Genomic DNA, 12832 nt, shown 5'->3' on the forward strand with positions numbered 1-12832 from the left:
TTATTTTTGAGATAGAGCTTTTATTTTTACATGTGCATCTGGACCACAGTCTGCCTCTTGCAGGCTTCCTATGTAAGCTGGCATAACAGGTGCAACCATGGCCATCTTCCGTTGAGAACCGAGTATCTTGGACTGTGCTTACCAGGAACGTGATCCTTCTGATCTCAGTCTCCTAGGTATCTAGGATAACAGGTGTGTGCTACTGCATCCAGGTATGATTGAGAAGGATCTTGTGAAATTTTCTTCCTGGCTGGGCCTTGAACCATGATTTTTCTGATATCAGCTCCCAAAATAGCTAGAATAATAGATAAGAGCCAGTGTAGCTTGACTCTAACCATACTGTTTTCTATACTTTTTTTTTAAATTTTGGTCTTTTTATGACTTAGTTATATTTGTTCTAAATAATGTAAGTTTACAAATAACACTATACTTAAACTGTGGCTTCTTTAAACAAATGAATTAGTACATTTATATACCATTATTGCAGATAAGCAATTTCATCCATCTTATTTTGTCTTTTTTATATTGTTTTTCTGTGCTTTTTTTCCTTACCTGCTTTGCTTCTGAAATTGAATTTGCTTTTGTAGGTTGGGACATTATACAGAAGAGGTATAAATTTTAGCCCTAAACCTATATGAGAGTTGGTTTATATACCTTAGAGAACCTATGTGACATCTGTCATTACTTAATTGTTCTGATTTTTAATTTCTTTCTTTCTTTAGTACTAAGTGTTACTAGTCTGTTTATGTTTGCTTTTGGTTTGCAGATTGTTCCACTGACCTGTAATATATGGCAACAGCCATTATATCAAGGCAATGTTAGAACACAAATTTCTGATACCAGTTTTGTCTCATTGGAAACAACAAGCCAGTGGAGTTCTGAGGATGATCAGGTACGTTTGTAGATCAACTGGTAAACTATTTTTGTTTTTTGATTAGCAGCACAAGAAGTTTGCTATGAGTATGTGAAAAATATATTAATATTTTCTGTGTTCCTTTATCTTTCTCTCACATTTTCAAAGTCAACTTTATTGATGTCTAAATCAAATATAGACATATTCTTTCTTTTAAGTGTATACTTTGTCAAGTGAACTTTTTGGTGGTATTGGGGTTTGAACTCAGCACTTCTTGCTTTATACATGCCATACCTTTTAGAGCCAAATGTCTATTTTTGTTATTTCCTATTTTTCACTTAGGAAGTCATCTTTTAGCCCTGGAGCACTCTCTACCTATGTTTTTTTTTTTGGTTGGTCATGAGTCTTGAACTCTGAACCTAGGCGCACTATCCCTGAGCTCTTCAGCTCAAGGCGAACACTCTACCACTTCTGGTTTTCTAGTGGTTAATTGGAGACTCTTCTCAGGAACTTTCCTACCTGGGCTGGCTTTGAACCATGATCCTCAGACCTCAGCCTCCTGAGTAGCTAGGGATTACAGGCATGAGCCACTGGCACCCCGCTCCTCATAAGTTTTTTGAGTAGTTGGGATGGCAGGTATGCACCAATGTACAGCTTCTTGGTTGAGATGCAATCTTGCTGTCAGTTTGCGTAGGCTGGCCTTAAATCTCAGTTTTTCTTTTCTCTGACTCCCAAATAGTTGTAATTACAGGTATGAGTCACTATCTATGAGTTGATAATCTGTCTAATGAGTTGATGATATATAGTATAACATACTATAATATGTAACATATATATCAAAGAATGTATATAAGCAGATCTGTGTATTCATTGTTGTTCTGGGTTTTTGTTTTTGTTTTTGGTGTGTGTGTGTGGCTGTGTGTCTGTGTGTCTCTTAGTCTGTCAGTGCTGTTCCTGAGCTTTTGTGCCCAGAGCTAGCATTTTACCACTTAAGCCACAGTTCTGCATCCAGCTTTTTTTTTTTTTTTTTTGAGGAAGAGTCTCACAGACACTTTTTGCTCAGGTTAGCTTTGAACTGTGATCCTCAAATCTCAGTCTCCTGAGTAGCTAGGATTAAGCCACCAGTACCTGTTTTTTGTTTTTGGCAGTTGTGGGGCTTGAACTCTGGGCCTGGGTGCTGTCCCTCAGCTCTTCAGCTCAAAGCAAGTGCTCTACCCCTTGAGCCACAGCACCACTTCCGGTTTTCTAGTGGTTAATTGGAGATAAGAGTCTCATGGACTTTTCTGCCTGGGCTGGCTTTAACCGTGATCTTCAGATCTCTGCTCCTCTGTAGCTAGGATTACAGGCATGAGCCACCGGCGCCCAGCTCAGTACCTGGTTTTAACTATATTTTCTTAATATCTATGTGTTAGTCTAGCACTATGAGGTATTTTTTTCTTTGGTGGGTTTCTTAACATCTTGTTAAAAATACACTAACCTTATATACATGGGCCTATTTCTCCTCTCTGTGTTCCACTGATTTATCTTTATGCTAGTGTCATTCTCCTAATTATTGTACTGTTCTAAAATCAAATAGTAAGTTTTCCATATCCTTTTTTAGAAAAAAACAACAACAGACTTTTAATGCTAGATTCTCGAAATTTACAGATTTTAGTATTAATTTGTCAATTCCTATTTAAAGAGCCTGCTGCAATTTTGATTAAGGTTTTATTGGTTACATAAATCAATTTGGAGTGAATTGACATCTTAACAATATTAATGACTCACTAAACTATTTAGATGTACAGGGGCTTGAACTCAGGGCCTTGAGATCTTGCTTAGTTTTTCTGCTCAAGGCTGGCACTCCACTGAGCTACACCTCTTCCTCTGGCTTTTTGCTGGTGAATTAGAGCTTGGATTTGCCTGCCCTGGTTATTCTTCAAACCTCAATCCTCATATCTTAGCCTCTTGAGTAGGTAGGATTATCAGAGTGACCCATCAGCATCTGGCTTGTCAGTATTTTATCTTCATTGTACTAGGCTTACATATTCTGTTAGACTAATTGATGTAAAAATTTTTACTTTTTTGTAGTTCAGTACATGATTATAGAAGTAGACATTGATCTTGGAGCCTGTGACCTTGCTGACCTCAATGACTAGTTTTACAAGTTCTTATATATTTTAAGGACTTTCTATGTTTCATATCAGCTATATTTCTTTTTTTTTTTTAAAATATATTTGCCTTATATTTCACTCTCTTCCCCTCCCTCCCCCCCCCCCCAACTGTTACTGTACTAGTTAGGTTCTGCTTACTGATTACTTTGTGTTCTGACCCTACACCTATGAAAGCAACACTGGGGTAGTTGAATATGATAAATATTTTTGTAGCTACATTTGTGTTGCTGAATATAGTAAATATTGTTGTATTTTAACCTTAGGTTTAATGTATAATATTTGGTAATATTAATAATTGCAGAACTTCTTAAAATCACTTTCTTTCTTGATTTTTTCTGATTTTGTTTCTACTCTTACAGCTATTCTTTCTCAGTGTCCTTTGCTGATTTTACTTCTTCTCAAATCATAGTTTGTAAGATGTTAACCAGAATATGACTGTGGTTTGCCAAAAAAAATTTTTTTTGCATATTGTTTAAAAAATTTAGGAAAGAAACATGCAAGACATAGCCAGCCACAGATGTGATTGCTTCCTAATTCTACAACAGAGGCATTTGTCTATACATGTTTTAGGTCTCTCTCCTCATCCCCCAGTACTCTGGGATCTGACCACTGGCTTTATACTTGCCAGACAGGTGCTTTACCACTTGAGCCACACTCTATCCTTTATTTATTTATTTGTCTGTCATTGGGCTTGAACTTTGGGTGTGTGTGTGTGTGCTGTCCCTGAGCTCTTCAGCTCAAGGCAAGGCTCTGCCACTTGCGCCATAGCACCACTTTCGGTTTTCTGGTGGTTAATTGGAGATAAGAATCTCAGAGACTCTACTGTCTAGGCTGGCTTTGAACCACAATCCTCATATCTCAGCCTCCTGAATAGTTAGGATTACAGGTGTGAGCCACCAGTGCCTTGTATGGAGATAGACTCTTACAGATTTTCTCTAGGCTGGCTTAGAATCCTGATTCTTTCAATTTCAGCTTCTTACATAGCTTGAGATGATAGACATGAACCACTGTGCCCAGCTATTGGTTTAAAAAGTGGTCTCTAGAACTATTTTACCTGTACTGTCCTTGAACTGAGATTCTCCTGATCTCAGCCTCTTTAGTAGCTAAAATTATAGCTATGAATCACTGGCTCTAGGCCATGAGTGAACATTTTAATCTATTAATATATATGTTAACTCAATTAATGACAGCATATTTTCTTTTAAAATTAATGTTTTAGAGAATGGAATCTTGGCATGGTCTTCTACAAGAAAAAAAGTCTTCTCCTCAAAACTTGGATACATCCCAGACCAGGATTAATTTGAAAGCAGAAAGATCTAAAGTGACCGAGTCTTCCTTTTTGGAAGAAGGTGTGTTGACCCAATCAGAAGGCCAAGTGAAGAAATTGAGCTCTCCACTGCTAGGTAATGCTTCTGTATTTTTATCTAGTAGCAACGTCTTACATTTGTAAAACACTTTTGGGGGGGCTAAGACTTTTTGAGTTGAAGATCTCTATAGAGTTGTACTCGAAGGAATTAGTTTTTGATTTTTCACATTGGGCGGCTAGTGTAGTTATGTATGAAATGTGCAGTTGAAGAGTTAAGAATTAAGGCATATATTATCTTCAGGTTTGAGACCAAAAATTTAGGAGAAAGAGATTAAGTGGCTTGCTTTATCTGAGAAGATCTTACTACTTTCCTTTTTTTGGTATAAAACAGATTTATTAGCTTCTTACCAAAAATAAACTTTAAAGTATCTTTCAAATGGTTTTATAGAGTTTTGTAAATTAGCATGAATAGGACTGAATTCAGCAAGTTCTTTTCAAATATGCCAATGCTGTCCAAATCAACATATTTAGTGCTAACATTCTAGGATTGACAATCAGTTCTTAATGACATTAAAGTCAGTTTTATGTCTGTGTTTTGAGAAAAATGTTTACAAAATTAAGAGTACCTTTGGGAGGAGTTTGGTAGATGTAATCACATTTGCAAGGCTGTCATACTAAAGAGGAAGCAACCCATTTTTAATTCATTCATAAATGTAAGTGTCCATAAGTGCCCAATTTGTATTTATTTGATGCTAGGGACAGAAAGATGAAGCTACCTCCTTCTCTTTTCGAAAGGTTATTCAGTAAACACGTTATTCAGTAAAAAAGATTATTCAGAAAAGAACAATACAGTGGAATGAGGTATTATGATGATCTGGAGGGCAAATCTATAAACTACAGCCCACACACTAAGGCTTGATTTTATACTGTCTAAGCTAAGAATGTACTTTTTTTTCCCCCCTTCAGGATCTTGATCTATAATAGCTCAGGCTGGCTTGAAACTTTCTATGTAGCCCAGGCTTGCCTTAAACTCAAGATCCTTGTATCTGAGCCTCCCAGTGCTTCGATTTTCCAGCATGCCCAGCTACATTTTTATTTACTGTTGTTGTAGTACTGGGGATTGGACCCAGGCCTTATATGTGCTAGGCAAATCCTTTGCCACTGAGCTATGTGCTCCACCATTGTCATTTTTAAAAGATTGTAAAAACAAAGGATATGTAATGTGTAACAGTCTGTATTTTATCCACCTAATATTTAAAACCTAATATCTATTCTCTGACCCTTTACAAAGTGTTTGCTAACTCAGTGTTCAAGTTAAAATGAGCTCATATAGCTTAAACTGAGCTGTTGATCAATTTGATACCCGAAAAATGTCTATAAGAAGAAATATAACAGTAAAGTGAATTTATGCCACAGCAAAATGTCTTAACAAAATTGTAATACAAATTTCTATGATAGAAGGATTTCAGTACTGGGTTAAAGATTTCACTATGAGTTGATTAGTTGGAGATAGAGTCTATGACTTTTCTGCCTGCGCCAGCTTTGAACCATGATTCTCAGGTCCCAGCCTCCTGAGCTGCTAGGATTATGAGCATGAGTCCAGCTCAATTTCTCATTAAATTCAGTAAATAAATAAATCTGAGTTCTAACTAAGTATAGCAGATATTTCACTTGGGATTGCGCTGTGAATGAAGTAGGCATCGATTGGGAGAAGCAAACAGACTGACGATTCAAATGACAGTGAAGAATTGGGAAAATGTGAAGGGAATGAGAGCAGTGAGAATGTACTGGTACACTCAGGGCAGAAGACAACATAGTGAGCTCTGTGAACACTCATTGACAGTAATTTCAGGGAGAACAGTGGCTTGAGGATGGAATCCTCAGTTTGTATGCAGTTGTAGACATTCTAAAATCAAGAAAGTATATTGTAGAAATCAATATTACATTTGTATTGAGAAAAATGATTTTAGTTTTAGGAAAATAGTTGCAAAGTTGAATTAATTTCAAATGTGTTTTCTTTATAAATTTTTTTCTGGAGGTACTGGGGCTTGAACTTAGAGTCTTATACTTTCTCTCTTTGCTCTGCTGACTCTCTACCATTTGAGACATGTCTCCATTCCTGCTCTTTGCTGGTTATTTTGGGAGGGAGTTTAGCAGACTTTTCTTTTCCGCCTGCACTGGCTTATAACTATGACCATTCAGATCTTGACCTTCTCTCAGTGGCTAGGATTGCCCCTAGCTGTAAGTCAACAGCACTTGGCCACAAATAAAGTTTTATTTCCACTAATATTGTTTTATAGTTGTATGATTGAATAGAGAATAAAGACTTTATGTCTGTTTTGTACATATGTAAGGGCAATGGGATAGGAGTGTATGTGTGTGTGTGTGTGTGTGTGTGTGTATGTATGTATGTATGTGTGTGTGTGTGTATATATGTATGTATGTATATCTGTTGTGGGGCTTGAACTCAGAGCCCGGGCACTGTCCTTGAGCTCTTTTGCTCAAGGCTAACACTCTACTACTTTGAGCCACAGTGCCATTTCTTGTTTTGGGCTGGTCAATTGGAGAGGTGTCTCATGGACTTTTCCTCCCCAGGCTGGCTTTGAACTGTGATCCTCAGATCTCAGCCTCCTGAGTAGCTAGGATTATAGGTGTGAGCCACTGGCACCAGGCTCTGTCCCTGAGCTTTTGTGCTCAAGGCTAATGTTCTACCACTTGAGCCAGAAGCTCTACTTCCAGCTTTTTGGTGATTAATTGGAGATGAGAGTCTTACAGACTTTTATACCTGGGCTGGCTTCCAACTGTGATCATCAGATCTCAGTCTCCTGAATAACTAGGATTTCAGGCAAGAGTCAGTCAAGCTTGTCTCCCTTACACATTTTAAACACAACTTTGAAGAATTTTGTTTATCTGGATTATTGATATTTCCTACATTAGAACTTAAAGCTGATAAATTTTTTTTTTTAATTTTATTTTATTTTATTTGAGAACATACTGTACAGAGGGGTTACAATTACATGGGCAGGATAATGCATACATTTCTTACCAAACATTGCAGCCTCCTCCTTTGTTTACCCTTCACCTCCCTTCCCAGCCTCCCCCCTCCCCCCCACCCAATCATACCCCCCTACCCCCCCACCGACATTGTAAAGCTGGTTTTGACATGACATTTTGTACTTCTCATTGTTGCAACAGGTCCATCTGAATCCTTAAACGACTTGTTTGTCCCCGTCTCCTCCACATGTTATACTGACATCAAATATAATGAAAGCGGGGGTTACACTGTGGGGGAGGGACATACAAAGCAACAAAGAAATAATCTTATAAATGCGTTAGAAACACATGCATGAAAGAAACAAAAACATTAAAATACATATTTGAGGGTTCGTTTTCCTAACATCACATTCTCTGACTTTCCGCTTGACTCATACCTATACTAGATATTGCAAATAAGGGAAACCATGGGACCTATGTTTCTTTGGGCCTGGCTTGCTTCACTTAATATAATTTTTTCCAAGCCTTTCCATTTCCTAACAAATGGGGAAATGTCATTCTTTCTGATGGAGGCATAGAATTCCATTGTGTATATATACCACATCTTCTTGATCCATTCATCTACTGAGGGGCATCTGGGTTGGTTCCATATCTTAGCTATGGTAAATAATGCTGCAATAAACATAGTTGTGCTGGTAAAGCTGATAAATTTTTTGCTTTTGCTTTTGTTTCTAATGGTACTGGGGTTTGTGCTTACTAGGCAGGTTCTCTACCACTTGAGCTACACCTCTAGCCTGGAGACGCTCCTGTTGAAGCTTCTAACATAGCTGGGATGACAGGTACATCCACTATACCCAGCTTTTTGTTGTTGTTATTAGTTGAGATGGGAATCTCACAAATATTTTCTCTGGGCTATCCTCTAACCACTATCTTCCTGATTTCCAACTCTTGGATTATTTATTTATTTGTTTATTTTAAAGTCACAAACACCTTTTAATCTTCACAGTGATGGACTCTTGGATTTTTAAAGCTGAGCAATTAAAAAAATTATTCATTCAAGATAATACCATTGCATAGTATTCTATGCATAATTTCTCTTGCTAGTTATCTGGCTTCTCACCTTGATACTCAGATCTTAATCTCCTGAATAGCTTGATCCTCAGATCTTAATCTCCTGAATAGCTAGGATTACAGGTGTGAGCTGCTAGCACTTGGTTGCATATGATTTTTGATTTTTTTTTTTTTTTTGTGCCTGTCCTTAGCTTGCACTTGGGCTGGGACTTTTTTGCTCAAGATTAGTGCTCTACCACTTGAGCTATCTCCACTTCTGGCTTTTTTGGGTGTTAATTGGAGAAAAGTCTCATAAGTGTTCCTGCCCAGGCTAACTTCAGACCAGGATCCTCAGATCTCAGTCTCCTTAGTGGCTAGGATTATAGGTGTGAGCCAGTGGTGCCTAGCTGCATATGATCTTTTCATAGTATTTTGAATCTAACTTTGATCCTAGTTACTTCTTAAGAATTTATTAGGGCCCAAGAGTCCCTGAATTATTTTGATATAATGAATATTAAGTTTTTATGTTATTCAAGCTGGAACAATGCTTATAATAGTTAAGAAGTACTCAATTTCATATTTACTAAAGAGAATATTTATAAAATTTCATTCTGATGCTTAAAATATTTAAATATGGGCAAATTACTTAATACTTCTTAAACTTTGTTAATCATGTTTCTTTACCTATAAGGTAAGTATAATAGTACCTATCATTCAAGGTTATGATGAATATTCAATAAAATGTTGTATGTTAAGTGCTTGGACAATGTCAGGATCGATAAATGGTAGCTGATGCTGTTATTATTCTAAAGTTTGTAGATACTTTCAGATAGCATGTTTAGATATTTTAAAGTATTTCATAAATAAGCCAAAGAATTCATTTCAAATTGTCAGTACTTTTGTATTTGAAACTTTCCAGTAATACAGGATGATGACTTTGCTACTCCTGATTTGCCTTTGCTGACATGTTTGACACAAGACCAGGAGTTTGGGCCTGATTCCTTATTTCACCAAAGTGAACTAGATTTTGCACCTCTGAGGTAGGGTGGTTTATTTTTCTTTAATCTTTCTACCATTTTTCTTTTTTTGGGGGCTCGAACTCAGGGTGTGTCCCTGAACTTGTTTTTGCTTAAGGCTAGTGCTCTACCACTTGAGTGAGTTTCACTTCTGGCATTTTGGTGGTTAATTGGAGATAAGAGTCTCATGGACTTTCCTGCCCAAGCTGGTCTCAAACCTTGATCCTCAGATCTCAGCCTTCTGAGTAGCTAGAATAAAGACATGAGCCATAGGTGCCCAGCTTCTACTGTTTCTTATGATAAGTTGTTAATGACTTCAGTGTAAGGTTGAATTTTGAAGTTGGGATTAGATTTTCTTACCATACACTCTGAAGATAACAAGTCCTAAATGATAAGTATTAATATGGCAGTAATATATCTGTAGAGATGTGCTAGGTAACTGTAGTTTATTTAAAAACATTTCTAAAGTATCTTAGCATTTCAAGCACACTGAATTTGTTAGGTACACTAGATTTTCCTTATTCTAAGGTTCCTCATTATTCTGGTATTATCTTCCTCCTCCCTCACCCTCATTCTGCAACAAAGCATTAATTTCTAGATTACAAATTTTTTCTACTCTTTTATTTTGGTCAGCTGTTAGTAGGTCAGCTTAGTTCATTTTACCTTGTAGTACATATGAATCTGAAGTAATAAAAATTTTAAGATTTTTCTTTTAGAAAAATCATAATGGGAAAGAATTCTTCAAACCATACTTTGAACTATCTATCCAAAAACATGTCTTTTTAGAACTGAAATAAAAATTCACCTTTAATTAAAAACTATAGATATTTAGATAGTAAAAATGTCCTTTTGCCTCTTAGGCTATACATTACTTTTTTGGTACTTTTATGAAGAGTGCTCTGTGCACACTAGATTGTCAACCAATGATTAAGTTACTGTTTCATTTTGGGAGTAGCTCATTTGATTTTTTTCACTAAATGATAGATGAGTAGTAAATAAGTCTAAGTATGTATAATGAATATTAAATAGTAGTGGATGAGCACTTAAAACAGTAGAGCTTATTAAGAGATTAGTTTGAATTTTTCTTTATAAAATTTGTTTTGAGTAATGGGAAATCAGATTATTGTCTATTTTAGGAGAAGTCTGAGATAATATCTGGAAAACAGGATGGTAGTTTACTTTCTGGTCACAAAATTTTCTTTATTCATTCACTAGTCACAAGAAGTTAAAATTAGATTTTTTTTTCCTTTTTAATTTGGTTTTTGGTGCCAGTCATGGGGCTTGGCTCAGAGCCTGGGTGTGTCTCTAAGCTTTATTGCTCAAAGCTAACACTCTATCATTTGAGCCACAGTTCAACATACTTCTTGTTTTTTGGTGGTTACTTGGAAGTAAGAGTCTCATGCTACTTTCCTACCTGGTGTGGCTTTAAATCACAATCCTCAGATCTCAGCCTCAGAGCAGCTGGGATTACAGGCATGAGCCAATAGCACCTGGTCAAATGTTTATTATTATTTTTAACATGCTTTCAAATAAACGGTTTCAGTGACATCAGGTTTATATTTTTGTAGTAGTACTTAAAAGTTCTGTTAATATGTTATTTATTTTCAACTGTATATTTTCAGAGGCATTCCTGATAAATCTGAAGATATTGAATGGTTTTCTCGACCATCAGAAGTTAGTGAAGCTTTGCTCCAGGCTACTTCAGAAGCATCTTCAGATTTGGTTAACAGTTGCTTTAGTGTATCTCAGTATCCTCTTATAAGTAGCACAAATGTTGGGTCTCAGCACTCTTGTTTATCTCCTGAACAAAAGAGTGAAGAATATGTTGTTAATGACCTAAAAACCCCCAAAGACTTTGACAGTTACAATGTTCTTTGTTCATATATGTCATGGAAGCCAGGAAAAGATACAAAGCAGTCAGAAAACAATTTAGCTGATAAAGATCAAATTTCAGTTTCAACTTTATCTGCCATTAGTGATGACAACATAGCTACTAAGTCAAATGACAGTTTTGATGCTTCTTCTGAACATGTGCAGTGTTGGAAAGAGGAAGCTTTACAGCAAGCAGAAACGTGTCTAAACAGTACAGACAACATTTGTTTTCCACAAGAAGTTGCTACTCCTCCTCATAGTAAAAGGTCATATTCTTTTCTGCGATGTTTATTGGAAAGACGAGGAAAAAAGGGGGCCCCTTTGGACCCTGAAAATCATTATTTTGAGAATGTTGATTTAAGAGTTCCAGCTGAGAATGAGGTGAAACAAAAGATGGATTTTTTGGAGGGATATGAAGGAAATGAAGAAGATCTGCAGAAAGAGTTGTCCCGATATTTTGAACAAAATGAGAGTAGAAGTAATTTGGCATCTTCAGAGGTACATCCCACATCTCCAGAGATGAATTATGCTGAGAATGTTGTAGTTGTGGATAATTCTGTACGGGTTTCAGAAGCTCATATACTCTCCAGGGGACATGATATCTCTAAGACAGAAGCTTCTAGTGGTCCTCTTCAGACAGTTGAAGTCCAGCTGGACGAGACATCAGAGCCACTGTATTTTGAAGAGGAAAGAAACCAAAAGGCAACTTCTATTTTTGGTGAGAATAATATTGATGCTACTGAAAATGTAGCTTTTGAGGCAGTTATTGCCTCTATTGAGTCTACAAAGACAGAGAGTAGTACTGTAAGTGAAATCCAAACTGACATCAATAAAAAGATTATCTTTAACAGATGACAGCCAAGAGAGACAACCCCCAAATCCAGATCTTTCCCAATTAAACTATCCTGATGAAAATTCTTTCTTTGATAAGTTTAAACATCCAAACTATCAGTCTGCTCTTGGGGTGTTTGAACCGGCAGATTCGGAATCATTGTTGCCTAAAGAATATGATGCTATCTCCCTACATTGGTATCCAAATATAAAATCACCTCCTAATGCTCCTCAGAACATGTTCATTAAGCCACTTTTTGTTATTTCAGAGCTTAAACCATCTGATTCTTTAAGTGAAAAATCTTACAACCAGGCTATTGGTCAAGGGAAAACACAGTCAGCATTATTTCAGTGTGATAAATACAATGAATCATTTCTTCCCTTTGGGAAGATAAAGTCCATTTCTGGTCTTGATCTTGCAAAGAAGGTAGGATCTTCAAACATTATTTGTCCAATGAAACAAGATTTAAAGCAGCAGACCTTTGAAGAAGTTGCAGATTCCTCATAATTTGGGTAAGGATGTAAATTGTAGTAATGCCATTGAAGGTATCTGCAGCTGCAGAAAACAGCTTTTCAGCAAACTTGGTGGCATATGATGCAAAGTCACAAGGTACTTTATCACTGACTGGTAATGCATCATTAAATCATAAATTGTAGTTGGCCAAGAGACATTGCTGAAAGCTGATATAGGCCAGCGTGAAATTCCTTGGCCCATAGGAACAGTTTTTACTATACATACAATATGTTTTACTATACA

At 36.6% G+C, this 12832-nt stretch overlaps 1 protein-coding gene across 1 annotated transcript in view; it reads left to right on the top strand.

The window, feature by feature from the left end:
- Positions 1-12832, top strand: part of Alms1 (ALMS1 centrosome and basal body associated protein) — a 125618-nt gene that overhangs the window by 18955 nt on the left and 93831 nt on the right. The window contains exons 2-5 of the mRNA XM_042699701.1: positions 767-892; positions 4226-4409; positions 9276-9396; positions 10995-11962. Of these exons, the coding sequence (XP_042555635.1) occupies positions 767-892; positions 4226-4409; positions 9276-9396; positions 10995-11962 (1399 nt within the window). The remainder of the gene's footprint in view (positions 1-766; positions 893-4225; positions 4410-9275; positions 9397-10994; positions 11963-12832) is intronic.

The sequence above is a fragment of the Dipodomys spectabilis genome, unplaced genomic scaffold, assembly GCF_019054845.1.
Source record: "Dipodomys spectabilis isolate Male_0828 unplaced genomic scaffold, ASM1905484v1 ptg000262l, whole genome shotgun sequence".
NCBI lineage: Eukaryota > Metazoa > Chordata > Mammalia > Rodentia > Heteromyidae > Dipodomys > Dipodomys spectabilis.